Source organism: Chelonia mydas, chromosome 13 (genome assembly GCF_015237465.2).
Source record: "Chelonia mydas isolate rCheMyd1 chromosome 13, rCheMyd1.pri.v2, whole genome shotgun sequence".
Lineage (NCBI taxonomy): Eukaryota > Metazoa > Chordata > Testudines > Cheloniidae > Chelonia > Chelonia mydas.
In genome coordinates, this window is record NC_051253.2 from 1,626,673 (window position 1) to 1,652,973 (window position 26,301).

General features: G+C 54.2%; 1 protein-coding gene across 1 annotated transcript in view; it reads right to left on the minus strand.

Annotated features, from left to right (window-relative positions):
- Positions 1-1,925: 1,925 nt before the first annotated feature.
- Positions 1,926-26,301, minus strand: part of TGM2 (transglutaminase 2) — a 39,110-nt gene continuing 14,734 nt past the window's right edge. The window contains exons 3-13 of the mRNA XM_007071003.4: positions 18,977-19,219; positions 17,272-17,390; positions 13,608-13,736; positions 12,338-12,515; positions 10,625-10,760; positions 10,147-10,250; positions 9,297-9,536; positions 8,602-8,874; positions 5,083-5,243; positions 3,814-3,950; positions 1,926-3,146 (exon numbers count right to left, since the gene is read on the minus strand). Coding sequence (XP_007071065.2) covers positions 2,990-3,146; positions 3,814-3,950; positions 5,083-5,243; positions 8,602-8,874; positions 9,297-9,536; positions 10,147-10,250; positions 10,625-10,760; positions 12,338-12,515; positions 13,608-13,736; positions 17,272-17,390; positions 18,977-19,219 — 1,877 coding nt within the window. The 3' untranslated portion in view covers positions 1,926-2,989. The remainder of the gene's footprint in view (positions 3,147-3,813; positions 3,951-5,082; positions 5,244-8,601; positions 8,875-9,296; positions 9,537-10,146; positions 10,251-10,624; positions 10,761-12,337; positions 12,516-13,607; positions 13,737-17,271; positions 17,391-18,976; positions 19,220-26,301) is intronic.

A 26,301-nucleotide genomic window follows, 5' to 3' on the forward strand; every position in this document is an offset into this window, starting at 1 on the left:
GCAGGGCTGGGAGGAGAGAAGGGTCCAGAGGAAGGAAGGGGGCCTGGTTCCCACCTCCAGTGTCGAGTGGGCTGGTCCTGTCCCCACAGAAAACAACACCAGGTAGGGGACCAGGTGTTTTCTATCTAGCCTGGCTGCTGTGTAAGTGTTTGCAAGGGGCAGGGCTGAGTGGGCTTGCGGTGGGGAAGGGGATTGTGTGCGGCTGACGGGCTTTGGGTGTCGCCACGGGGCTGACGCTTGCTCAGAGACGCTCACGCTTGGCTCGTGGGGCAGGTCCCACGCAGCTATTCGTGAGTGGAGGCTGTTTCCCTGTATGGGCAGTGGCTTGGCCTAGCCTCCAGGTTACACACCCAGGGGCCCGGGCGGGTGTGTGGCTAGCCGGTTGCACGGCGTGTTTTTAGTGTGGGGCCGGCACCTCCCAGCTCAAACGCAGAGGGACTGTTACCCCAGGCTGCCTTCTCACCCTCCATTTTCCTTTCACCATCACTAAAGCCTGAGGATCCTCTTCCCTTCCAGCTCACTGATGCCAAGAGCCTTTGTCATAAAGGCCCTGGGCAGTTCTGCACAGAAATGCTGTCCCTGAAGGGACACGGGCATCTCTTCCCTTTCCTCACAAACAACAGGCTGCAAAGCAAAGATCTCCCCACAGCTCTGTCACACCCACAAAGGGAGCCACAGCTCTGCAGACACACCTCTACCACGCAGAGCCAGCTACTGCCGTCGCCATCCAGTTCAGCTACCCCTGAGCCTGCCCCCGCTCGCTTTACCGGGAGCGCGTGCAGATAATAAACGCTCCACTTGCTCTCCTCGCTCGGCTCGCAGCCGACAACCCCCGGGCCGTGCTCCATGCCGAACATGCACACTTTGGCACTGACAGGACGCGGGCTGGGTCCGGAGCAGGGCCGGCTCCAGGCACCAGCGTTCCAAGCAGGTGCTTGGGGCGGCGGTTAGAAAGGGGCGGCAGAGTTTCCACGGTGGTGGCAATTCGGCGGCAGCTTCTCCCTTTTGCCGTCCGCGATGGCAGTTTTTTTCACTGCTTGGGGTGGCAAAAGCTGTAGAGCCGGCCCTAGCCCGGAAGATGCACGGGCTGCTCTGTCCTTTGCTCTCACCCATTGCAGAACGTGGATTTTCCTATCACAATCACAGCTTTGGCACACGCCTCAAAGTAACCCCCACGTCTCCTCCTCTCAGACACCTCTACCAAGCAGGCCCAGCTCGTGCCTCCACTGTTTAGTGTCCGCACACTTAACCCCCGACTGCACCTGGTGTGTACGCCAGCAATCCTCATTGGCTGCTGCCAGCTCCCGAGGAAGAGAGGAAACTGGTGTGAGCAACCTTCCCATCCCTCTCCCCTTTTGTCCTTCAATAATGTTTGATGGACTCCTGGGTGGGGGGCTGAATGTGGTGTAGGAGGGGAGGCGCTTGTATATTTCAGCACCTGTGGGGTGGGCAGAATAAAGGCATGTGTGTTACTGGGACGTGTTGGGGCATAGCTGAAGCGGGGCAGAGTTAAGGTTGCGTGGGCAACCTTAACTCTGCACTTCCTGGTTTTCCAAAGTTTGAGATTTGCTCAATTCAGCATTCTGCAAGGGGATGACTGACAACCAAGCGACAGTGACTCTCCGTCAGAGTAGTTTTTTGCCATTGAATGTATTGGCTTTGCAGCTATAGAAACAGGGAGAGAGCTATTTAGAGGGGAATCAGAGAGTGGCTTGTTTGGACTCCTGCATGAATTGATGTAAAAAAAAAAAATCCACTGACCCAGCATTTTACTGGGGGCATTAATTCACCTAGGGAGGACAGAAAATGCAATTTCATATTGATTTAGTGGAAAAACACCCCTACTCCCAGCCGGCTGTAAGACGGACAGAGAGATTACTGGGAGCCCCCTGAGACGCATCAGGCTGAGAACGCAGCCAGTCTGATTTTGAAAGTGAAAAATAAACTCTTTATTCTGTGCTTACAGAGTGAATTCATGTCAGTGTTACGTCCGGTCTTCGGCACGCAGTGTTTGCCGGGACATTAGTGGAAAGGGTTAGAAAAGCGCATAAACTCCCCTGTCTGTACACAAGAGGGTATATATAATATGCATAGAAAACAAACACAGTGTTGCTCACATTATACAATCCTTTTTCCACCTCGTTGTTTTCAAAAGCACTTTCCCGGCATCGATAACTAGTACAAAATAATGCTGACCCTGTGCAATCCTGTTAGAAAAGTGTCTGTCTTCCTGCGGGTTAGTTTATAAATTCTGCTCAGCTTCCCAGTGGCGTATGTAAAGCTGGGGGAAAGGAGAGGGTTCTCGGTGGTGTCTAGTTCTAGAAGAAGTGGTGGTTTTGGAACTGCAAACTTTTCAGACCTGTTAAAATGCCTCCTGATTTGCACAGATGTGAGGTAGGGCTGCTAGCAATGCCCCGGGACTGGGAGGGGTTAACTCTTCCCACACCCCGTTACAAATGTAAGCGGCCACAGCGAGAATCATCGGATGATGTTCCCCACATCACGAGGCGAGGCAATTTTTAGTAACTGCTTCACTGCTGAGTGATGTCGGGGACATGTCCCAGGGCGGGGCGCCGCCAGGACGGTGAGATGTGCCAGGTGCACCCAGCCATTCCCGAGGGGACTGCTGCCAAGGCCCAGGCCCCCTGCCACCGCCCCAGCAGCGAGCTGATCCCACAGCAATGAGATGCTCCTTTTGCAATAACCCCCTGCCCACCGAAGTGCCTTTTCTTCTGCTGATGATGGAGGGATTCCTTAGGGTTTGGGGGAAGGGATTTTTGGGGGGTTGTGGGGAGGGAACTGAGGGTTTAGCATGTTGGGCTGGGTGGAGTGGCGAGGTTAACGTATACAGGGCCTGGTGCTGCATGCTGCTGAACCCCTCCGTGGGCCTCGGTGGGAACTCTGGACCAGGCCTCTGGAACGTCCTTAGTTCTTGAGAAGAGGCTCATCTTGGAGTCAGCAGGGCCAGGTGAGCACGGGTCAGGCAGCTTCACTTGGGCAGCGGGGCGACAATCACGTTGCGATAGCCCTTCACTCCCTTCAGCTTGTCGCTCTCGAAATTCACCACAAGCTTGTGCAGGCCGGACTGCTGGGGGGCCAAGTCCACCCTGACCTTGGCCTCCTGCCCCGGCTCAATGGGGCTGGCGCTGCGGGGGAGAGGTAAAATCAGCAAACCCCAGTACCACCTGCCAGCGTAACTCGGTCCCCACTGCCTGCAGTCCTGCAGGAGGTCACTACCAAGTACCCTCGCCAGACGCATGCATGGCCCGGTCGGGAGCCCCAGGGACACCGGACAGGCTTGTCCCTTTGGTCCTCATAGGCAGCACCAGCCTGACGGGGAGATCCTTGGGGAGCAGCAAAACAAACTGTTTGGGGGGCGGGAGGGAGCTTTCCCTTTAATAACTGAGATGAAACTGAGTGTCCACAGTGGACTGCAGCAAATCGACTCTCAGGACGCTTACAGCCAGATGCCCCCGGACCGTTCCGTACGGCTACTTCTGCTGGGCCTGTCCTCCTCCGCTATCCCCCCACAGCAACTCCTGCTGGGGGCAGCTGGTCTGGGGGTGCTCTGAGCTTCCCCCGCCAGCCCTCCGCCAGTTCCTTCAGTGGCTTTCACTGGGGCGGGAGTAGCTGCAATCTCTCTCAGAGTTCGCGTCCCCACTCCATTCCCCACGGCACCCCCTGGCTGAGGTGGGACTGGGGTAGTGGCATGCGCCTTCCCTGTGCAAAGTTCTCGCCGAGTCTCAAAAGTCAAACTTGGCCCCTGCCCCCGCACAGCAGCCCAACCCCGCAGTGGGAGTAGAAAACACCTACAGCTCCTGGATCTTCTGTCCGTCGGTCAGGCCGGCCCCCTCCAGGGTGAACACGCAGCCGCTCAGAGGGGTCGAGAGGGGGTTGGTCAGGGTGAGATCGGCCACCAGCTTCCGCTTCTGCATTGGTTCCCCTAAAATCTGTTTTTAAAAGAAATCAGTTGGATCCTCAGTGAAGTCCCTTTTGCCATTAGAGAGAGAGAGAGAGAGAGAGAGAGAGAGTGTGTGTGTGTGTGTGTGTGTGTGTGTGTGTGTGTGTGTGTGCGCGCACACATACGCTCCCTTCCATTGCTCTGGTTACTGTTGACCGAGTGTGTAACGTTCCCGACCCCTCCCCGCCCCTGCCCGGCGTGAAGCTGTTACGTTGCGTTGCTCATGTCAGGCAGGCGTCTGCATTAGTTACTCCATTGATTCCAGTGAAACAAACCCCGTTCCCGGCCCCCGGCCTGGCCACATGGCTTGGCTTGGCTCTGCGCTTAGTCTCTGGCTGTGTGGGAGTCACCGAGAGGTGCGGCAATGCACCCTGCCTGTCTGACAGCAGCTATAAACTACCTGCTGCAAACCCCTCACAGCACTGCCCACACCAGCCCGCTCCCCTTTACCAACGGAAACCCTCCTGCCTTCCGCCCTCCGCTCCGGTCTCTCCTCTCTGCCCTCACAGCTGGCACCTGACCTCATCCCACACCCCCGGGCCATACCCTGAATTGCTCAGCAATGCTGCAGCATCCCCTCTGCGGGCTCAAGCCCTGCAGTGGCCCCTTGCATTGTTTGTGAGATGCTCAGCCGATAGCCCCTCAGAGGGTCCTGTGGGAGAGCTGGAGGCTGCCAGGTTTCCCCCTCCTTTCTAGTGCTGAGTGAGGTGAAACGGGAGGCACTGGGCATGGGGAGATGTGGGAAGTGGCTGGCAGTTTGGTCTCGGGGTTGGGGCCCAGGGCGGTGTTGATGCTTTTCAGTTCTGACATGGCACTACACTCGAACTCCCGTGTGCCCTGGGACACAGGTGGCAAGGCAGACTGCCAGAGGCACGCGCTCCCCCAGTGCAGTAGCAGAGCAAGGCTGGTTTCCGTGTCTGATTGCAGGGATGTCAGTTCAATACCATGCATTGGGGGAGGAGGGTATGCTGCAAGCTGCATCACTTCCGTGATTGCTGCCTGGCTAGCACCAAGGATACTGGGTGGAGAATGTGTCCCAGTCCCCTCCGCATCTGCGGAGCTGAGCAGGGACCATACATGTGCTCAGCAGTGACAGGATGGGGATGTACTGAAGCCCTTACCCTAATCTTAATATCCGGGTTCTTTATGTAGATGTCTCGGACCCCAAGGATGATATCTCCGGTCTGGTATTCAATCAGGAGGGCCATCAGCTTGATCATGTTGTCTTGTGTCAGGCAGCTGCCGTACTTCTCATACAGAATACGCAGGGGCACGGTCTTTTCTGGAGAGAAAGGTGAAAAAGATCCGGGTTAGCTGTCCCCCGAAAGCTCAACTCCCTCTGGCTTCCTGATGCCCAAGGATCACTGAGCCAGGGGCTGGGCCATCACCTAGTCTGGGGCCAGTTGTCCCCCTGCAGCTGTTGCAGTCAGCAGGCAGGAATGGAAATGACAGAGAAAAGGGGGTGATTTCAGGTCTGGCACAAGCAGGTGCCACAGACACTGATGTCAGGGGGAGGAGCCACCCCCTACCCTGGCTCTGAGCGTGGTGCAATGTCTGGTTTTCCGGGGCTGGGATTGTCCCCAGAATCAAGCAAGCACGACAGTGGCAAAGTCTGGTGGCAATACCTAGGCAGGAAGGCTGACCGGAGCCGCCAGGGTCTCTTTTCGACTGGGCATTTTGGTCGAAAACCAGACTCCTGGCAACCCTAGAGGGGGACTCAGCAGCCCCGAAAAATGAGGCCATAAGCGACTCTCCAGAGGAGTGCTAACAGGTCAGGACACCTCCGCAGTGACTCTGTACAGGGACGTTGTTATTATTTATTTGTGTTATCGTAGCACCGAGGAGCCCCCATCATGGGCCAGGACCCCACTGTGCCAGGGGCTGTTCGGACACAGGACAAAAGGAGGGACCCTGCCCCAGAGAGCCGCCCATCTCAGTGGAAGGCAAGAGGAGCCAGATGGCTACAGATGAAGGCAGGAGTCCAAGGCAACTGGTCAGCATGATAGGCAGCGCTCTCAGCCCCACTCTAGCTGCAGCGAACTCTGATCACGCCCAGACTCAGTGCTTTCCCCTTGAGGCAAATCTGGTTCATCGTTAGTTTGTCAGGCAGGATGCGCCCATCTGGCACGGACTTTGTCTGGACCTGCCGGAGCAGGACGACTGCTTCACACTCAGGCTGGTCACCATCCAGGTCCCCAGGCCTGTCCAAGCTGACCTAGGAGACCTAGCTATGGCCTCCAGTGGCTCTCCGGCCACTTGATCCAATTTTCAAGGATCTGGATCGGAAATCTCAGATCTAGCAGCCGAGCATGGGTCCAGGGCTGTAAAACCCAGGTCCAGATCAGGCAGCCAAGTGGGTCTGGGAGCTGTAAAACCCAGGTCTGGACCGCGCAGCCGAGCATGGTTTCTGGGAGTTATGAAACCCGGCTTTAACACTTCATGCATTTGTAAATGGGTTTGGGAACACCTGTTGCTTGGTTGTACCAATGAGTGGAGTGGCTTGAGTCAGAATTTTCAAAATAACAATGTATTCATGAGAGAGAACATAGAATGCAGAAATAGTGAGAGAGAAATCTCTTCTGAGAGGGGACAGATGAGTGTGGTATAAAGACCCAGAAAGAGAGACCAATGTGGATAAGCCCAACTCATTTGCTTAATAAGGAGAGAGTCAGACAGGCGCTGCTTTGGCCCATCTCCAAATCCATTTCTGGCCCCTACCTGAATAATGTTCTTTATCCTTTCAGCAAAGATTTACAAATCCACAACAGTAAATAAATAAGCGGGAAACCACTGAAAGCTGCCTTGGCCATAAAGCAGAAGCCCAGAGAGCCAGAGCCTATAAACTAGCAATCCGCCTGCGTGGGGGCTTGCACGTCGAGGCAGGCTGCGGTTTAGTGCAGCACAGCCATTTCAAAACCCTCTCTGGGCAACCGTGGAAGCGGCTAATGCAGCTTGGCGGCTACCCGCCAGGATAAACACCACCTACGTGTCTCAGCTGGGAGCCGACCCAGAGGAAATAACAGACTCTAGGTGCTATTTATCTTAGTAGTTTGCCTCCAGGGTAGAATCAGAGAATACCAGGGTTGGAAGGGACCTCAGGAGGTTCTAGTCCAACCCGCTGCTCAGAGCAGAACCAACCCCCAACTAAATCATCCAGCAGATTTTTGCCCCATATCCCCAAATGGCCCCCTCAAGGATTGAACTCACAACCCTGGGTGTAGCAGGCCAATGCTCAAACCACTGAGCTATCCCTCCCGCCGGTATGTTTGGTGCCTTTATTATTACATGGGATTAAACACAAATACTGAATTCTTGTGCTGCGCCAGCCCATGGTTTGTTTGAACTGAGGACCCAGGTGGCTTGTGTTATGTAATTGAATTAAGTAAAATAACATCTGTCGACTCACATACGGCTGTGGCACACACTGAAAAGCCAGGAAACTGAAGTTCAGAATGAAAATCTGTCCTCAGCTCACAGCTCGTTTAGCAATTCAATGCAAAGTGCCACTCTGGAATGAGGGTTGTGTTAATCTGTGTTGATTTGAGTCTCAGCAGTCAATAAGGATAATATCTTGGGCCAATTGTCAAAAACGGGCTCCAACTTTGAACAAGCTAAAACCAGAATTTGCATAAACAGATGGGATTTGTGGGTGCCATCTGGATTATTGGATTTTGTTCATGCAACATGATGCCTGCTTGATTTGCACCCACAAATCCCATTTCTGGGTGCAAATTGTGTGCAAAAGTTTGCATATAAACTTAGCGGCTGGGATGACATCCAGGTTAGATCTGGCTGTGAGGTTCTTCTGGCCTATGGTGGCCTAGAAAAGGGATGATACAGCTGTCACGCTATTGGCAAGCTTCTTCCTGGAAGTGTATTCTTAGATAGCATTTCTGCCCTAGACTGCCCATCAGCGCTAAGCTGTACTGGAACAATGGCACTGCCAGCCACAAGAAGGAGATGGATGAGCATGAGGGCAAAGCTGCCTTGGCAGCTGGCCCACCACCGGACAGTCCTGGCCTTCCCAGGACACATGGGAATGACGACAGTTTCGCTGCCTTCCGGTCAAATTGCAAAACGCACTCATTTGACTTGGCTTTCCCAGAATACTGATCAATGGAAAACTTGAGCAGCTGGGCAGGGGGAGTTACAAGGATTAAAAAAATTAGATCTTTGTTGAAAAAACAAACGTTAAGTCTTCCAAGGTTCTTAGATGCCCTGGTGCTGAGCACATAAATTCCTAGGTAGACATGCCCCATTCTGTGCCCTGACTTCAAAGTCAGTCCCTCTGTACCATACAGACACTGCCTCTCCACAGTACAAAATGCTGTCTGAGAATGAGCTCAACAAAATGCCAGTTCTTCCACAATGGAGAAAACTCTCTACAATGTTTGTCTGCGATCTCCCCTATTGTCTCAGATCCGGCTGTAGGATACACACAGAATGCTGAGCTGTGCTGTGTTTGCAACAGATACAGCCAGAGATGGGCAGCTACAGAGGGCCGCATTGTCAGCTGGTATAAATCACTACGGTGCCGCTGGGTTTAAAAGAGCTCGGCTGGTCTAGCAAGTAGAGAGTATTTTCTCTGCTCCGTTCTCCCTGCTTTATTTCCAGTGTCGTTCCTGGAGCCAGTCTCTTACCTGCATGGGGTAGGAGAATGACATTAAGAAGATCCTTCATCCCACACTCAGGGCCCATGACTCCGTTGTAACTGGTGGTCCGGGCACAGAACATGAGCCTGTAGAGCCGTTCGGCCTCGGTGTTGTTGCTGATGACTGCGTAGACGTCAAAATCGCAGCCATTGTTCATGCCCTCGGACACCTTGATCTTGATGCTCACCCCCTTCTCCTCCTCAGTCAGGTGACTTTTCTGGAGTTCTGCTTTTGCAAACACTTCCCTTTCTTGGTCGGATCCTGCAGTGCATGAAAAGATCATTGTTACCAGGTAGGTCAACCAGATGCTGGCCCTGGAGCCCCAGCTGCCTTTGCCCTTCTCCCCACAACCATCCTGAATGTGACTGCTGCAGCTTGACCAATCAGATGCTTTATTAATTAGATGATTCTTGTCCAGTCCTGGGGTCCCCCCCATTTGATCCCCCAGCATTTGGCTTTTCTTTCACTGGGCAGTGACCAGACCTTCCCAAGCTGCATCGTGCTTTGCCCTTCCTTTCTGCCTCTATTTCGTCATGACCTACTGAGATTCCTTCCAGTCCTATAATTCTTTGATTCTATGTGCTCAGTGGGAACTAGCATGATTCCTGCCCACAAATCGGCAGAAGAAATGAACACCAGCTGGCACCCGTCCCGCAGCACATCCTCCGACAAGCAGCACATACCCTCAGGATACTTGTAGTTGTGGGTAATGTCTTCTCTGGTATCTTTGCCCACGCTTTTTGTGCTCATGTTCTTTCCTACGGTAGAAGAGTGGATGGTCTTCTTTCTGGAGCCATCCTTCTGCAGCACCCAATAAACCACATCCGCATTGACCTCCGCAAAGACAAATGGGATGTCGTAATTCAGCCTCAGTTCACCTTCCTTGATGGCTTTGACTGGAGCTGGCCCGCAGCAGTATGCCCCTGGGGAGAAAGGAATCTGCATTAGTCTTCCATGTTTAGCGAGCACGGTCAGTGCACATGGGAATGCGGGCTGGGTGAACTGTGCCAGTCAGGATCTTGGATATGGTGGGTGTGTGCCATACACCATCTGGACTGCACTGAAGTATGTGGCCTCTGTAACTGGGCAGCCTGCCCTTTAAAAGCCAGGAGGGCTGGGAGCGGCCAGCTCTGTTCTGGAGAAGAGCCCAGCAGGCAAGTGCTGGGAATCATCCGACCCAGCTGCACAGCATCTAGTGAGTGGCTCTGATGGTTCCCAGCTGGGGGAATATAAACAAAGCCTAGCTCCACAAGGGGCTGAAAGGCCAGGAGGATGCTCTCCAAGTGCTGCGCCAGAAGACAATGAGAGGGCAAGCAAGCCCTGTGAACCCCTGCCAAGCCTGGGGAAGGTCCTGACCATTACGCTGCTGGAGACCGGGGGCCCCACAACCTAGGTTGGGAGCAGGGCTAGTGTGCTATTTTTCTGTTTTAGAGAATAAAAACGGTCCTGAGGTGAGGGCTACGAACAGAACCAGGCTTGGCTGATTGCTTTCGTAGGCTGTGATCAGGCCCACTGCCTATAACATCTCCTTACCTTCGCTCTTCTCCTGAGGAGTTGGATCCAAAGCCTGCCATCCATCACAGCCAGGGGGCAAGTCGGGCCGGGTCATCCAGGACTCCACCCAGCAATGGAAATTCCTGTAAGGAAAGCAAAGAGAGGAGAGAGAGAGAGTTGAAAGGTCATGTCTTCTGGATCCCTGACACAAGAGATGTCCAGCAGCCTGTCCCAGAGGGTCCCAGCTTTCCAGCGCTGTCTGCTAGGGACACTCAGGGGCTGTCCTCTTCCCCTTGCTCAATGCTTGCTGAGGTGGACATTGCCAGGTACCATTACTGATCTTATAGGGGGCCTCAGTCCTGCATGAGATCTGCCTGTAACTGCAGGGAGAACGTGGCCTGCATTCCTGAATAGCCCAGCTCCTGGCATGCCATATTGAGCAATATTCATGTAGCCTGGGATATTATGATGAGCAGTTCACCCTGAAGCAGAGTCCTTTGTCGTGGATGCTACTCACCATATCGTGTCTTTAGATGTCTTCTGCAGGTTTCCCATTTCGTCTAGGTAACGGTCAATGACCAAGTTGCTGTTGGTATCGTGGGCGGAGTTATAATTGGTCACCACACGGGTGGGAATTCCCAAACATCTCAGGACTGGGGAGGGAGTGAGAAGGGGAGAGGTGAAGCCCGGTGCATTTTGTGGCTGGCTATTGGAATCCCTTGAACTGCACTTTCCATCCCAGGCTCTCAGAGTGCTGTCCAGTCCCTGAGCCTCACAACCCCTCTGCAATGCAGGGAAGCGTTGTCCTAGCAGGTGCCCAGGCTGCTGTGCGGAAGCCCAGAGAGACCATGTCACAGACAGTGGTTGTGGCCACAACAACTCGATTTTATTTTTTTTGCCAAAATGTCATACATGCTCCAGGGGAGGCAGCAATGATGGTGCCAGGTGGCCAACAGATTCCTAAGCACCATGTCATCTGGCCATACACAGAGCAGGTCTCGCCCGACGTGACGCTCAGAACACAAGTGCTCCCAGCACTGCGCTGGTGGGGCTGGGATGGGGAGGCATCGTCACTAACGTTCTCTGCCATACCAGTGAGTCAGTGACAGAGCCAAGGATAGAAAACGTGGGTCTCCTGATTTACAGGAGCTAAAACACCAGGGAAGAGTTTTCCCCTTAAACAACACCGGCTCTGCCTTCAGCTTTGACAGAGAATCGCCCTCTTTGCCTGCGTGAAGAGGATTTGGGGCTTTGTGCTTGACAGCAACAGGTCTGTTCCACGCTCTGAGGTGGCGTCAGAGCTCCAGCCGGTGGAAGGATGTTCAGTGACACTGACAGTCTGTCAGGCTCTGATACTTCACTAGAAACAGGGCACAAAAGAGACAGGGGAAATGCTGTCGCGGGATTCCATGACCAGGTAGAATTTAGCATCCAACAATTTTATTTACTCTCCTAGCTGCTGCTTACTATAAATGGGGCACCCTTCAGAATATACCAGGAGTTTTAAAGTTTTGAAGGCCACCGGTAGGGGTGGGCCAGCCTCAGAAATCCACATATGTTTTAGCTATTTTCTGCCGCCTGTTTATGTACCCAGGAGAACGAGGCCAAACCCTCATGCACTTTGTCCCCAAGAAAAATAAGTGCGAGCATGTACATGTGCGTCTTGAAAAATTTAAGGCCTGATTCTGTTCTGATTTGCACCAGTTTGACTCCCCCCACACTGGTAAGGTTACCTTTGATTTGGAGACTTTGTCCCTGTGTGTGCACATGGGGGAATGCCAATGAATTTCCTGTCTGTCATTCACATAGTATTTCTCAATGGTCTGTGTGGATTAATTACATTCTTTTAAACTATTCTTTGTCAGTCATGTAATACATGACGCTGTGCCCTGTGGCAGGGGGTGTTCTGCGTGCTGGGGGGAACGAGAGAGAAGTAACTGAGAAACCAAGGCGTTTTTTATTGTGTTTGCAGTTTCCTGACTAATTAGACTAACAGAGAGTGTAATTGGTAGGAAATCAGCACGGAGCTGACTCTCCCCTGCTGACCTGTGATGGGCAAGTCTGGGTTCCCTTGTCTAACGCCATGGACCTCAGCAGAGTTACTCCTGCCTCACACCAGTGTCAGCTGGGTCACTGTGAGCCCTGGAATGTGGGGAGCGCGTGGGAATCTGAATGATCCAGTCCTGTGAGGAAGGGGGAATCGTCTGCAGCTGTCAGCTGGTCTCCTCACCTGTACATGCCACTGCCGCAAAGACCCAGCACTGGCCATATCGGACTGGCTGGCAACCATACTTCCTCCACCTCCTGAGAATGTCCACGCTCCCTATCCAGGACATGGGGCTCATCCCATCCTCATACTTATTGTCCCAGCGCCCTGCGAGCACCCCCTGATCATCATTGCAATTCACCTGCAACACAATAGATGAGATTCCTGGTGAGCAGAGTGTTGACTGCCCGTGCAGGGACAGAGCCCTCTGGGCCCCGGAGGGGGAAGGACTGGACTGAAGAGGAAAGAAGAGCATCTGTATGAAGTTCTCGGAGCTCCAATTCAACAGCACTGTGTCTCTGTCATGTATCCACCTGGAGCAGGTGAACAGGGCACAGGTTCCAAGCTACGGGAGCCCCATTCCCAGAGTGGCTTTGTAAAAAGATAATTGATGGCCTATCAGCCAACGAGGCTGATGGAAAAAGCAGTCAGAAGGGAAGCTGTGGGTGTGCGTTTGGACTGGATGCAGAGATCAGTGGAGAAACGGATTCATAACTGGAGGAGTGGTGGATAGACTCACAGAACAGACCAATGAAGGGTGGATGGATGGGTTTAGGGATGGAGAGAGGTAGAAGAGTGAGTGGATGGATCGACAGATGGGTGGAGTTTTTATACGTGAGAGGAAGAGAGAGCCACGTGGTCACTCACCTTTATTCCCCTTGCCTGCTCTCTGCCTACTAGCCCATCTCCCAACACCCAGGCAGCTGCAGACAATCACCCTCTTAAAAGGAAAATCAGCCTGCCTCTAACACTGGCTGTTTGCAGCCCTTGGCATTCACCGTTACCACTGCAATGGGGTCGCCCCCAGCCGTATTCACATTATGCAAGCTGTGTACCATTGGCAGGTGCGCCAGTTGGGGGCAGGGCCCCTGGCCGGGGGGAAGCAAAAGTTTGCCCCAGGACCATGTTTGACAGGGCCCCCAAACCTGAGCGTCTCTGTGACCCCCACAACTCCCAGCGTGGAGCAGAGCCACTGCTATGGGGTGAGTGTGGTTCAATCGTGCAGACCATGTGAAAAATTGCGGGGGTGTCTAGTAGCCCCTATATACAGAACAAGGCAGACCACGGTCGGGTCAGCTGGGGTGAGCGGTCAGTGTCGCCGCTGTCTGATGGTGCCCATAATACGCAGGGGCTGCCGCTGGCTGGCTAAACAGGGGCAGCTCAGGGAATACATGGACCAGCCAGCAGATACAAAGCTGCCTGTTGGCCGGCTCCGAAAGTGTCCCGGACTCACCATGGCGCTCACGACTCGGCCAATGTAAACGGGGTCATTGCGGCGGGAGCAGTCTCGGTTTTGGTCTCGAAGGAATTTGGGGTTTGTATCCAGCAGCTGAAGGCAGATGTTCACAATGTCATCTTCAAACTGGTGTGGTGGAGAGAGAGGGGAGAAAAGGGAGAGAGCGCAGTGAAGCCCGGGAGCTGGCGCTGACATAGCAGGCTACTTGTCCCCCCGGGGCGGGTGAGCGTGCCCAGCAGTGGGACTAGGTTTGGGAGGGATAGAAAATAGCTACGTCCCAGGGCGGGAGACGTGGCAGGGGGACCCAGCCCCTCCCTCACCTTAGGTCTGTCTCACTGTTCCAGTGTAACAAGGAGGACACATGGCCAGGGTGTGAGAGAGCCCGGGGGGGCGGGGCAGGGGGCATCCTCTACAGCTGACTGCCCCCAGACCCACCCCGTTAGGGGGCAGAGGCTCTGCAGCTGTCTTGGTAGCTGGGGGCTACCCAGGAGTTTGCCCCTTAGTGTGCGGGCCACGGCCAGGACCCACAAGAGCTTGGACCAGCCCAGGGGGATCAGGCACTGACTGTCTCCCTGGTTCAAACGTCAGTGAGAATGCGCATTCCTGGCTGTTTCTCTGCTGTGTTCGCACCCAGCTCCGTACCAAGGCTCCTGAGAAACGCTTGGCATGTTTACTTAGGGAGGCCGCTCGGGGGACTTGGAAGGAGAAAGCGAGAGCCCGACGGGCTCAGTGGGACCGGTGCCCTGTCCTCAAGGCACCTGTGAGAGCAGTTCTGCAATGGGGCAGCATTGACATTTCAGAGCAATTTTATCTGACAGCCTGGGGCTTGTACAAAGGGGGGAGGGGGACAGGGAGTCTGGATGCTTTTGTCCATTTGTGCAGATAAGGAGCTGGTGTGTGCAAAGTTCAAGGCTAAGAATGGAAAATGAAATCGCTGAGCCTCCCACCCTCAGCACTGAGCAGTCTGCTGGCGTGCAGCTGGGATGCCTCTTTGAAAACCGGGTCATCACCGGGCCCCACGCATCTGTGGGAACCCAGCTGCTTAGCCCCATCATCCTCGCAGGAGTCACAAGACTTCCCTGAAGAGGCTCGGATCCTCCCATGGGCCTGGCTGCCTCTTGCCTCTTTAGGAGCCTGAATCCACCACTTGGGCCCTACTGACATCCGCAGCAGCTGCCCAAATTCCCTCGGCACCCACGGTTCTGCTCTCGGCACCTGACTGTACCGTTGGGTGCGCACACAGCGCCCTTGGTGTTGCCCCACCCTGCCGCTCAGAGCCCGAGCTCTGGGGGTCCCCACCCATCTCGCCAGCAGGGCCCCGTCCTGAGGTATGCCCAGAGCACACCTGAGCCCCCCGGATGAGTGCGTGTCTCCCCCGCCCCAGAGCAGCCGAGTGTGACAGCACTCACCTGGGAGGTGGGAGGACCAGGTTCAAGTCCCTGGTCTGCAATGGGAATTTGAGTGTCAGTGTCCCGCTTCCCAGGGGAACATCCTACCCGCCAGAACACTGGATATGGGGCGGGGTGTCTCTTTCTGTCTGCAGATGGGGCTTAGGGCTCTTGGCTCAGGATCCTCAGTGGAGGGAGGTGTCTGTCTCTGGCCAACCAGCTGCTTAGGTGCCTAATCCCACCACGTTCCCTGCCTTTCACTCCTGGCTAGCTTAGGCAGCTCCCCACCCCGCTGGTTTCTGAAGAGTCCTTACTTAGGGTTTGGCTGCACGGTAAGGCAGTGCCTGGCAAGGCAGGCGGTGAACGTCTCGCACCCCAGCTTGCCGTGCACTAACGTGCTGTGTGGACAAACCCTTCAGCCAGCGTCTAACTCTCCCCCTGCGTTGTGTAGGGAGCCTGGGGCTGAGGGTTGCCCTAGGCAGCCGGCGCTGTAATGCTGAGCCCTGCGCTGCGGAAGTGCCTTGGAGGAGCTGGGCTTGAGTGACAGCTGCTGTTCTGCACAGCCGACCAGGAGCCAGGGAACTCTGGTGACCCAGGGTGATTTTTGTAACGGTGGAGGAGGAATTTGCTGCATTCAGGGGTGCAGTGGCGGTGAATGCTAAGCGGTTGGAAAGTTCCTGATTCAGCTCCACCCCAGACAGGACCCTCTCCTGGGAGGTGCTCAGAAATCTGCAGCTCTGTTGTCTGCCTTGGGAACTGCAGGTCACTCACCCCACTCAGAATCAGCCCCAAAGAGAGAGGAGCCCTCACGGGTGGGGGAGCGTTGCTGGGAGCCACTTGCAGCCCCAGGCCCAATATGACCAAAGGCATTTGAAATGCAGACATGACATGCTCTTGACCAAAATACACCCGGGCAGAGCTCACGGCGCTGGCAGTCCCCTTATCAGCACTGTAACTTGGGAGGGGAGCTGGTTATCTTACAAAGGCCCCTCCATATGTTTCCCAGACAGAGGGTGTTTTTGTCATTATTATGGAATGTTCTGTCCTGGCCCCTCTCCCAGGCCTCGTTGGTTAAGGATTTATGGGCTGCTCCTGGGATCTGAACGCAGCATTTTCGCCTCCGGAAATGAGATTTTAATTTGCCTCCAGCGGCAGGTGGAGTGAGATTTCCACTGAGGTGTTATCAGAGGACACAGAAATTGACACCTGCTGCCAGGCACATGGGATGGGACACACTGGGGGAGCAGCGAACCCTGTTCTGTGTGTTGGGGCTGGAGCTCTGAACCGCCAGGTTCACCTACTGCCACCCACGTGAGATAAAGGGACGTTAGACAGGCTGCAGCTTTGCATTGGGGTCCTCCTCCTGTGTAGGGGGACTCCCCACCGGCATGAAGCCGCTCCACCTCCACCACCTAGCCGCATCTCCTCCCGCTCTAGGACCCCTCTCCCGGTGCCAGCGGAGACACCAGCAGAGGGCACGTGTTAAGGAGAGGCTCCGATGGGCCTGATTATCTGCCGGCAGAAGGGCCCAGTGGTGTAAGTTAAAGCTTTCGTTTATGCAGGACCCAGTCAGCAGTGATTAGCCCCCGGCGCTCTCCCCTCTCCACTGTGCCTGAGCAGAGCCTGGGCCCGGTGAGGAAGCCAGCCTGGTGTGGTCATGGGGGTTCTGTGTGTTTCCCCACTAGCGACTCTTCCCAGAATCTTCTCATCTCTCCCGCTCTGACCTCCCCCTCCTGCCCCTCCAGCATCTCGGGTCGTCATCCTTCGGGGGAAGGAGGGGTGCTGGGCACCGCTCCCCTTGGACTCTCAGTGCCGGCAGGAGCGGACGGCAGAAGGCTGGGGTGGAGAATGCTGCCTCTGCACAGCACAGCCCCCAGCAGCGAGGGACCAGGGCTGACGCCGGAAAGGCACCGTCCCGCTTGGCCACGTGTGGCAGAAGTGCCCGGTTACGGGGTCGGGATTGCTGTCTCCATTCTTCCAGGCCGTTAAGTGAGCCTGAAGGGGGATTGGTGACTTGGAGCAGGGGGAGGGATGTACCTTGCCATTCATGAAGCTATCTGGCAGTAGCGGGTGGGTTCTGCTGTGTTTCCAGAGGGATCCTGCAGGCCCCTTTGAGGTGATATCCTGCATAATAGACTCTGACTAGCTGCACCGTGATGCTACACCTGGAGGAACTCCATGTGCAGGTTCCTGGGCAGAGATTACAGCCTGGGCCCCAAGTCCCTGTAACTGTGTTGCCAATACAGGGCAGGAGATCAGGGCTGGAGACTCACCTGTCCGAAATTCCAGGGAATAGGGACGATGAACTTCAGAGATCCCTGGTAGATGAGGCCCTGCTGCGTCAGCACGAACTCACACCGCTGGTCTTCAAACTCGAGAAAGACAGAGTCGTCTGTGGGGAGAAGGGAGGGAGAGAACAGGGTGAGATGCTCTCCCCCCTTGATCCTCTCATTCCAGCACCCACGAACTAGCCGAGACTTCTGGGAAAAGCAGTGCAGTGGTGGGCGGCCGCAAACCCGCGGAATAACTCAATTGTAGCCCACAGAGTTTGGGCCATTGCCGGAGCAGCACCAAGCCTAGGACTCACGGCCCAGGGATGCAGGAGAAAAGGCCGTGTGTGGTGATGCTCTGACCCCTCTGGGTCAGATCCTCAGCTGGCATGCACTGGCATCGCCCCACAGCTGCTGAGTATCTGGGCCATTGTGGAAAATGGCCACGATTTCCCGTGAGTGATGCCGAAGGAAATGAAACCGTGCCCGCTGCAGACAACATTTTTCATGGAATTTGCTGTAAAATGTCAATGCGATTAGATTTGAATTAAAATGTAACATTGGGGGGGGAGGGGGTTGGCTTTGCTTGTGTGCTCTTCTCCGCCCCCACCCCCATCTTTTTTCCCACTGGAAAGGGGGAGGAAGAAAAAAGAAGAGAGGAGGAGGGAGGGAAACGCAAGAAAATGAAAACTGAAAAATATTCCTGTCGATGAGATTTTTGGTTTTTCTTGTTTCAGTGAAAAACATTGAACAACGTGGCCAAATGTTTTGTGTCGTTTGTTCATTGCAAAAACTTCCTGCCAGCCCTGGTGTTCCGTGGGGGCAGTGGCCAAGTGAAACTTTCTAAACTCCTTATCTCTGAAGAGTCAGCACAAAATGCTTTGGAATTCAGGAAGTTTGTAATTTTAGGCCTTGTATTTCACGTGGGTGACATCAGGCTGCACTTGGATGTGGGAGTCGGTGGGGGCAGATTCCTCGTACTGATGGGGAGAGCAATGGGAGACAAGAACAAGGGGTGGGCAAGCAACCTGGTTGATCACTGGCCAGACATTGGTCCCTCCCTCCACATGCTGCTGTCTGATCTCAGCAGGGATAGTGGTGGCTTTATTTGCACCCTGGCTGGCTCGTTAACACAGTGGCATTCAGAGCTGTGTGTTCTGCCCCATAACCTGTGTCCTGATGGCCATGGTAGCTGGGAGCAGGGCAGCGAGTGGGCAAGGGGTGGGAATTGAGATGTCCCCTTGCATCTGGCAGAGTTCATCCCGCCTCTGGATTCAGCGGCAAGGCTGGCTCCTACCTCCAGTCCGCGCTCTTCCCCATGCACCAGATTGCACCCACTGTCAAGGATTTTCCAGGGAGGGAGCAGATCTGCTCAGCCTTTAGAGAGGGACGCAGGCGTCCAACCATGTGTGCATTGCTATGGCCTGGGAAGGGGAACCAGCGGTCTCTAGGGCTGCTGGCTCTAGGGTGAAGTTAGAGGGATCCTGCCTTGGAGCACAGCTGGGCCTGCTGCTGAAGCTCAGAGTCAGACCTCCCCAAAGTACTGGGTGTTTGGAGCTGGTGTTGGTTCGGCCCATCCAAGAGAGGCTGGCATGGGCCGTTCAGCTCCAGACTTGTGCAGTCCCAGGCAGAGGCTGTTGTTCCGAGTCTGTCCCATCTCCATTCTGGAGAGATCCCTGCAACTTAAATGGAGGAATGAAAATCTCACCTGGACACCAAGGGTTAAAGAGCAAGATGAACTCTCCGAGCCTGAAGCTGGTGCCCTGGTATCCCATAGAGGCCTCCAGAGTCAGGGTATAGCGGCCGATCCGGGCGTCAGGAGGGGAGTAAATCAACAAGGAGAGAGAGGTTCCGTCCTGATGGTCCACGACTGCGCTCCATTCTGACGCCTGGAGGGCATCGGAGACGGGGAAATGGGACTTGGTTCCCGACGACTCGATGGGGCACGGCCCTGCCAGAGCAAACGGCCTCGTTAGCACACCCTGCCTCTGGCCTCTCACTCGGATAGTCCTGGGGACAATGCCTCTGGGGCCAGGGGAAGGACAATGCTCTTGTAGCTTCACCCTGTGTGAGCACCGCTCGAGAGACACTAGCCCTAGGATGCACCAGGGGCTATTCCAGCCTCCCGTGGCGCAGCGCCCCTCACCCTTTGCAGACGTGTCCCGCTGGCCCCCGTTCTCCCTGCATTGGCTGTAGGTAGCACCCCTTATTGAACCAGCTGAGGCTCCGGCCCAGTGTTGGCACCGCGTCTGCCTTCGCTGGCCCCACAGCAGGGCAGAGGCTGGGGGCGGTGGTGTCCTGAGCAGACCAGCATGCGGAGGGCAGGTGAGGCTAAGTGGCTGGCGTGCTGTGGGGGGGGGACTGCACCTCCTGCAGATGATTCTCTGCTCCCAGGACAGAGGAGCCACTCGATGGGCGATTCACGGGGGGACAGAATTCTCCTGATTCTTTCCTATGCGGCTGATGCACGTGAGGGACTTGTCAGTGTGGCAGGCAGACAATGGGGACCCCATTGCTCTGCGGGCTGGATTGGTATGTGATGAGCTGATCCCCTGCCTGCTATCAGGGGGGATGTCTCACGAGACCCTGGCGGGCAGGGGCCCGTAGCCATGGGTAACATTCAGGCCCCAGGAGATGCACGGGCCTGGAGTTTCCCAGCTATGCGGTGCCCTGTGTGCTTTGCATTGGCTGCATGTGCAGTAGTAACTGCGCACACATGGTGCCTGCAGCTGGGGACCCAGGGTCCTTTCCAGTCACTGCCCATCAGCCTGTCCCTGGTCTGCACGCCCCTTGGCTGTGATTCTGTCTGTGATTCAGTCTGCTTCTGCTCCTGAGTGGTGTATGGGGGGAACGGTTGGTTCATGCCCCCCACCCCACCCTTCTGTGGACACAGCAAGGGAGACCCTAAGGGACGCACCCTGGGGAGCCCAGTGTTCAGACTGGGGCACCCCAGGCTGTCTGTGTAGTTGGGGGCCTTGTAAGCTCAAACTAACAGCTCCCCAAATAACCATTTCTGGGTCTGCAGTAGGTGCCAGGTACAGCACCCAGGTCCAGGACTGTGTGAAAGCCTCTCTGCCAGCTACAGCCAAACATCCCAGAGCAGCGCCCCACAGCTGAGCATCACTAAGCCCCTGTTACGCTGCGTTTCCACTCGCCGCCGAGCCCATCCAAGCTCTCATTCCAAAGCCGGGTCCCTGGGCGTACAATACACCCCGTGAGACGAGAGCCCGTGTCCCTTTCACGGCGCCTGGGCCCCACCTAGCACTCTTCACTTCCAGCGTCTAGCAGTGACATCAGTGCTGCCTCGGAACAGCACGCCGCAGCGCGCAGCTGTCCTTTCACTCTGCTCAGAGCGTTACTCCTAGTGCAAGGAGCCGTCCTGGAGCCAAACACTGCTCCTCCCAGAAACGGAGAGAACAGCTCGGACCTGGCCCTCCCCTGTGACTGCGCCCTGTGTCCAGGCAGCTGCAGTGACTGGCATATTTCATTTCAAGTGATGTTCTGTGTGCAGGCTTCCCTCCCACACTGGGAACTCTGTGTTATGCTGGTCCTGGGCCCAAACTCCACCGCTCCAGCGCCCTGCCCTTGCTGGGGAGTAGAACTTCATGACCAGAAATACACATGAACTAATGAGAGTGACACACTTTCTCCTCCTTGCTCCATCTGCGAGGCCCGGGGAGAGCTGACCTGGCTTGTTCAGACGCAGCTGGCTGAGCAGTTTCCCTTTTCAGCCCTGCTCCTTACTCATGTTCCCAAGGAATCCCCCTCCCCAGACAGGCGGAGGGAAACTGCTTCCTTCCCTTGCTCTCCCCTGCCCCCAAACCATTCCGGAAAAGAGCCGGGGGAAAGCTCTGCCTCCCCTCCACAGAGATGCTAATTCAGTGTTGCGAAGAGCAGAGGGGTGGGGACGTAGGTCTGTTATTGGATCTGTCCACACAAGGTACCCGCCTGGAACTGCTTTAAAAATAGACACTGTCTGTTTGCACTGAAATAACTCCCCTTCCTTGCAGGACAGGGCTATTAGCAAGAACTCAGGGTGGGGATGACTTGGTGGCAAAGGCTCAGGTTTGAACTACATGGACTGCCTGGAACCCGAGGTTTGAAGCTGGCAAGGTAGAGACAGCTCTGTCCTGCTAGCCAGGTAGGTAAATTGAGGTCCGTGCAGTTTAGGCCCCCAAACGCTGAGCCCTTTCCTGCTCTGTGCAGGTTTTAAAGAACCCCTAGCACTTTTCTGCAAGAGTAGACATGTTCGTCCCTGTGGCCAAAATGTCAGTTGCCCGCCACCCTCCACCCCAGAGGTAACTGCGTTCGGTTGTGCTCTATGGACACACTGTCACTTGGAACACCCTTTGGGATCACTTGGGGTGAAGGCAGCAAGCAGCAGGTCAGTGGTTGCTGCGTCTGTGTCCGGAATGGCCTGGGTCACTCTGACAGGGAACGTGTCTTTCCGCATACATTTACTGACGGCACGCAGCAGGTGTGTATCACCTGTGTGGCTGCAGGGAGCGGGTGGAGACCTGAGGGCCCCAGGAGGTGCGAGGGCTGGTCTTGGGGGTGAGTGTGCCTAGCATGAAACTAGGGTCACTGATTCTGGGCTTTCAGCCTGTTATGTCAGTTTGTAGAATTTGAAGATATACAAAACAGAAATGTTGTAAACAGGCAAGAAACACCAGGGCAAAAAACCATTTCTAGGGAAGGGCACGTTTCCAAGGGCAGGCTTGAGTAAATCCCTGGAGCTTCAGAGAACGGCGAGAACTGCTAAAAGGCATCGACCCAGATGGGCAATTCGGGGGGAGGGGGGAATTCCCTCCTGGCCCCTGCAGAATGTCAGTTTGTGCCCTGAAGCCTGATGGTTGATTATCTGGATCTTTGAGACAGGCCTGTACCAAAGCCCCAGCTCCAAACACCCTGGAACTGTACATCAGGATCCAAACTTTGCAGCTGGTGCCTTTCTCTCTCCAGGGCTGAGACAAACCTGCACGCTTTCCCCTGCTCCGTGGGGGCACCCTTAAAAGCTACAATGTTAGTCACAGCCCTGGTTCGATGGGACACAGAGGTGCGGCCCATCCACTCATAACCCATAGTCACCATCACAAATTGCTTCTGGCCCCTGTGCCTGACTCAGTGACCTCCTGTATCCTTGGACTGCACAAGCTGACTGGGGTAGGGTTTCTTATTTGTTCTACACTGATCGGCTGTTTGATTTTGACGAGGCCCAGTGGGTGTAACTAGGGCGCTGCTCTGAAAGTCACAGACCACAAACTCCCCTCCTCCAGCGCTGCTCAGAAACGTTCTGTCCAGGGCTGCTCTCCCCTAAACGAAACCCAACAAACCCAGGGACACTAACCTTCCTCACCTGGAGTTTCAGGATGTGTCTCAAAAAACAAAAACCCTCCCCCAAGGATCTGTTCCCAAATGCAGCAGGAAGACAAACTCCCTGGGGAGTTCTTTGTTCTATCAAAGCCAAGGGCAGAAATCCCAATGACCTCAGAGGAGCCAGGATTCCACCATCTGTGCCTAACTCCAGGGCTAATTCTGGCTTGCTAGCGAGCCCTTCCTTGTGGAGGCTCTAGATTCAATGACTTCTCTGGAGAATTTAGGGTTTTTCCCCCCAAGGGAGATGCCATTACTTACAGGTGTGGCTCTCGCCCTAGTTTTGCATCTCAGCTCTGGGATCTATCTCGTCAGAGACCTAGAATGGGTCATGTGTCCTCTAGGCATCCACCCATGGGGATGCCAGGTTCTTGTATTCCAAGATGGGGAAACACAAAAAGTCTGGTCATTTTTATTCATTACATTTTCATTCAAGATGGCTGACATTTTTTGTTGAAACTTTTTTTTCTGACCAAAAGGTTTTGTTGTTGTTGTTGTTGTTGACAGAATGGAAATGTTCATGAAAAGATTTCCATTTTCACTGGAAACATTCTGGCTTTTGTGCCAACCCCTTTTCCCTTCCCCTCCTCTCCCCCGTCTCTAGTTTTACATTTTTTGGTGCAAATCTGAAAAATGTCTAGGAGAATTTTAAACAAAACCAAGTTTTAATGTTTTTGTTGCAACTTCTCATTGGGAAAAATAAATTCCCGGCCAACTCTATGATTCATGATTTTGAATGTCAGTCATGAGCTCTCCTGTCCTGGGCCCTGGCCCTGTTTAGGACCCTCCACCATGGAGGAGGACCTGCAGGAGGCTGGTAAAACTGCTTGAGACAAGACCAGGCTGGAGAAAAGGCATTATTTATTCCCAGAAGTGTCACACTTTAGCCAGTTGCCCGGCAGATTTTCCCAATTCCTCCAACCAAAGTCCCTCTGCACTGTCCTGGTGGGACCTGCTGTGCAGGAGAGGGTAGCTAATGTGCCCGGAGAGTTCAGCCTCTCTTCGGAAGCTGCTGACAAGTCAAATCTCGTATGCTAGACAGCGCAATGGCGTTGTGATGTGGACACAAGTGACCGGATGGAGTCTCACCGAACCAGCCAGGCCAGTGCGTGGTAATGCCTCCTCCTCTGGGGCAGGTATGAAGCTGGAGCAGAAGGCTCCAGAGCTCATTCACAATCCTATGGGCCAACTGGTGTTCCTCCGGGTAAAAGTTGTCAGTACAAAGGATTGGAAAGACATAAAGTGGCTGAAACTATTAATAGAATCTGTGCTGCATTGCAGGGAGCTGTCTCATCCTCCCTGCCCTTGGCAGCTCTTCTGGACAGCAGGAGGATGGCTTTCTGCTTGGAGGTGGGAGGGACTGGGAGTCAGGGAAGGCACACAGGTTGCATCCGCATGTCAGAAATACCCTGTGAGTCTAGTGAGTCTAGGTCCCAGGTCACCTGGCTGGGGCTCGTCCTGCCGGGCTAAAAATGGCAGCGTAGCACGTCGGGCACAGGCTGGAGCCTGGGCTCTGAAACTCGGCGAGGGGGATGGGTCTCAGAGCCTGGGATCCAGCCCGAGTCTGAACGTCTACATGGCTATTTATAGCCCTGCAGCGCGAGCCTTGCGAGTCCAAGTCATTTGACCTGGGCTCTGAGACTTTTTGTGCTGTGTGGATGTACCCATTGTGACTAACTCCTGAGAAATTCCATGCACATACTTGGGGAGGATGGGACCTTTTCTTCCTTGATACTGTATTGCTAAGGAAGGTGGGTGTTGGCCCGCCTGCAAGCTTCCTGGTTTTGTTCCCCTCCCCAGCCCTCTTTGGTTGTCCTTGGCGGGAAACAGCTGCCTGATGTTCAGAGATAACACGGGGAGCCAAGATCTAAGTATCTTTCTCCCCCTCACCCACCCAGGCCTGGAGCAGCCCAGGTCTTGAATAAATAACCCTAGTGTGACACTGAAGGCGGGGCAGTGTTTGAGATAAACCTGGGTGGGAATAATCAGGCAGGAATTAAAGCCCCCAAATCCATGCAGGCTGCTATAACCACGGACAGCTAAAGGAGTCCTCCAGCCCCTGAAGTGCTGTGGGGTGGCGGGAAGTTCCGTTCCTGTGTGGCGGGAAGTTCCGTTCCATCCTAGCTTTGTTCTGCGAGCGTGTGAATATAATGTAACTGGAATATGCTTCATGCAAAAGGTCCCTTGTAAGGTATCTTTACAAAGCTTATAATCTATTGAGTGTGGTCATCCTATTTGTATTCTTGTATCTGAAACTAGAAATATGAAATATAACTCTGAGGGCCGATTGTAATTATGCAAAGTGTGGGCCATTAATGGTGGCTTGGAATCTTGATGGCTCCCATTAACCAGGACAATTGGCTGTAAATGGCTCTGTTTACTTGTAAGTCTTCCTGTATATGTGTGCGCTGGCAAGTGGGTAATGAAGTTTTACAGGGACATGTGATCATGTCACCTGAACTGGAATCCATCTTTAACCTGGTGCTTTTCCATTGAAAAGGAGGGGTGGGAACCCAGAGAGGGACAAAGGATTCCCGCCTTGTGCAAAAGCGATATAAGGGGGTGGAACAAAACAGAGGAGGTTGCAGTCATGAGAAATCCCCTAGCTACCACCTGAGCTGGAACAAGAGCTGTACCGGGGAAAGGACTGGGCCCAGACTAGGAAGGTGTCCAGTCTGGGAAAAAAGCTTATTGAAACATCTCTGAGGGTGAGATTTTATCTGTATTCAGTTTTCTTACTGTATTAGGCTTAGACTTGCGTGTTTTATTTTATTTTGCTTGGTAGTTCACTTTGTTCTGTCTGTTATCACTTGGAACCCCTTAAATCCTACTTTTTGTATTTAATAAAATCGCTTTTTACTTAGAAAGGAAAGGAGGACTTGTGGCACCTTAGAGACTAACCAATTTATTTGAGCATAAGCTTTCGTGAACTACAGCTCACTTTATCTGATGAAGTGAGCTGTAGCTCACGAAAGCTTATGCTCAAATAAATTGGTTAGTCTCTAAGGTGCCACAAGTACTCCTTTCCTTTTTGCGGATACAGACTAACACAGCTGCTACTCTGAAACCACTTTTTACTTATTAATTAACCCAGAGTAAGTATTAATATCTGGGGGGAGGGGGAACAGCTGTGCATACCTCTCTATCAGTGTTATAGAGGGCGAACAATCTATGAGTTTACCCTGTATAAGCTTTATACAGAGTAAAACGGATTTATTTGGAGTTTGGACCCCATTGGAAACTGGGTATCTGGGTGTTGGAGACAGGAGCACTTCTTAAGCTGTTTTCAGTTAAACCTGCAGCTTTTGGGAGACGTGGTTCAGACCGGGGTCTGTGTTTGTAGCAGGCTAGCATGTCTGGCACAACCAGGCAGGGCACTGAAGTCCCAAGATGGCAGGGAAAATGGGCTCAGAGGTAGTCCCAGCACATCAGGTGGCAGTCCCAGGGGGGTTTCACAGCAGCCTCCTAGCTGCGTTCTCCCCGGTAGCCCCTGCAGGACTGGTTTAGTGGCGTACACAGCTGGTGGAAGTATGATCCAATGTGGGTAGCGGGATGAGTAGTGGAGTTGGCCCATCCCAAGCACTGACAGTGAGGCTGGGTCTTTCTTACTGGGTTATACGGTCACCTGGGCAGGACCGAGATAATAAACCTTCTGTCAGG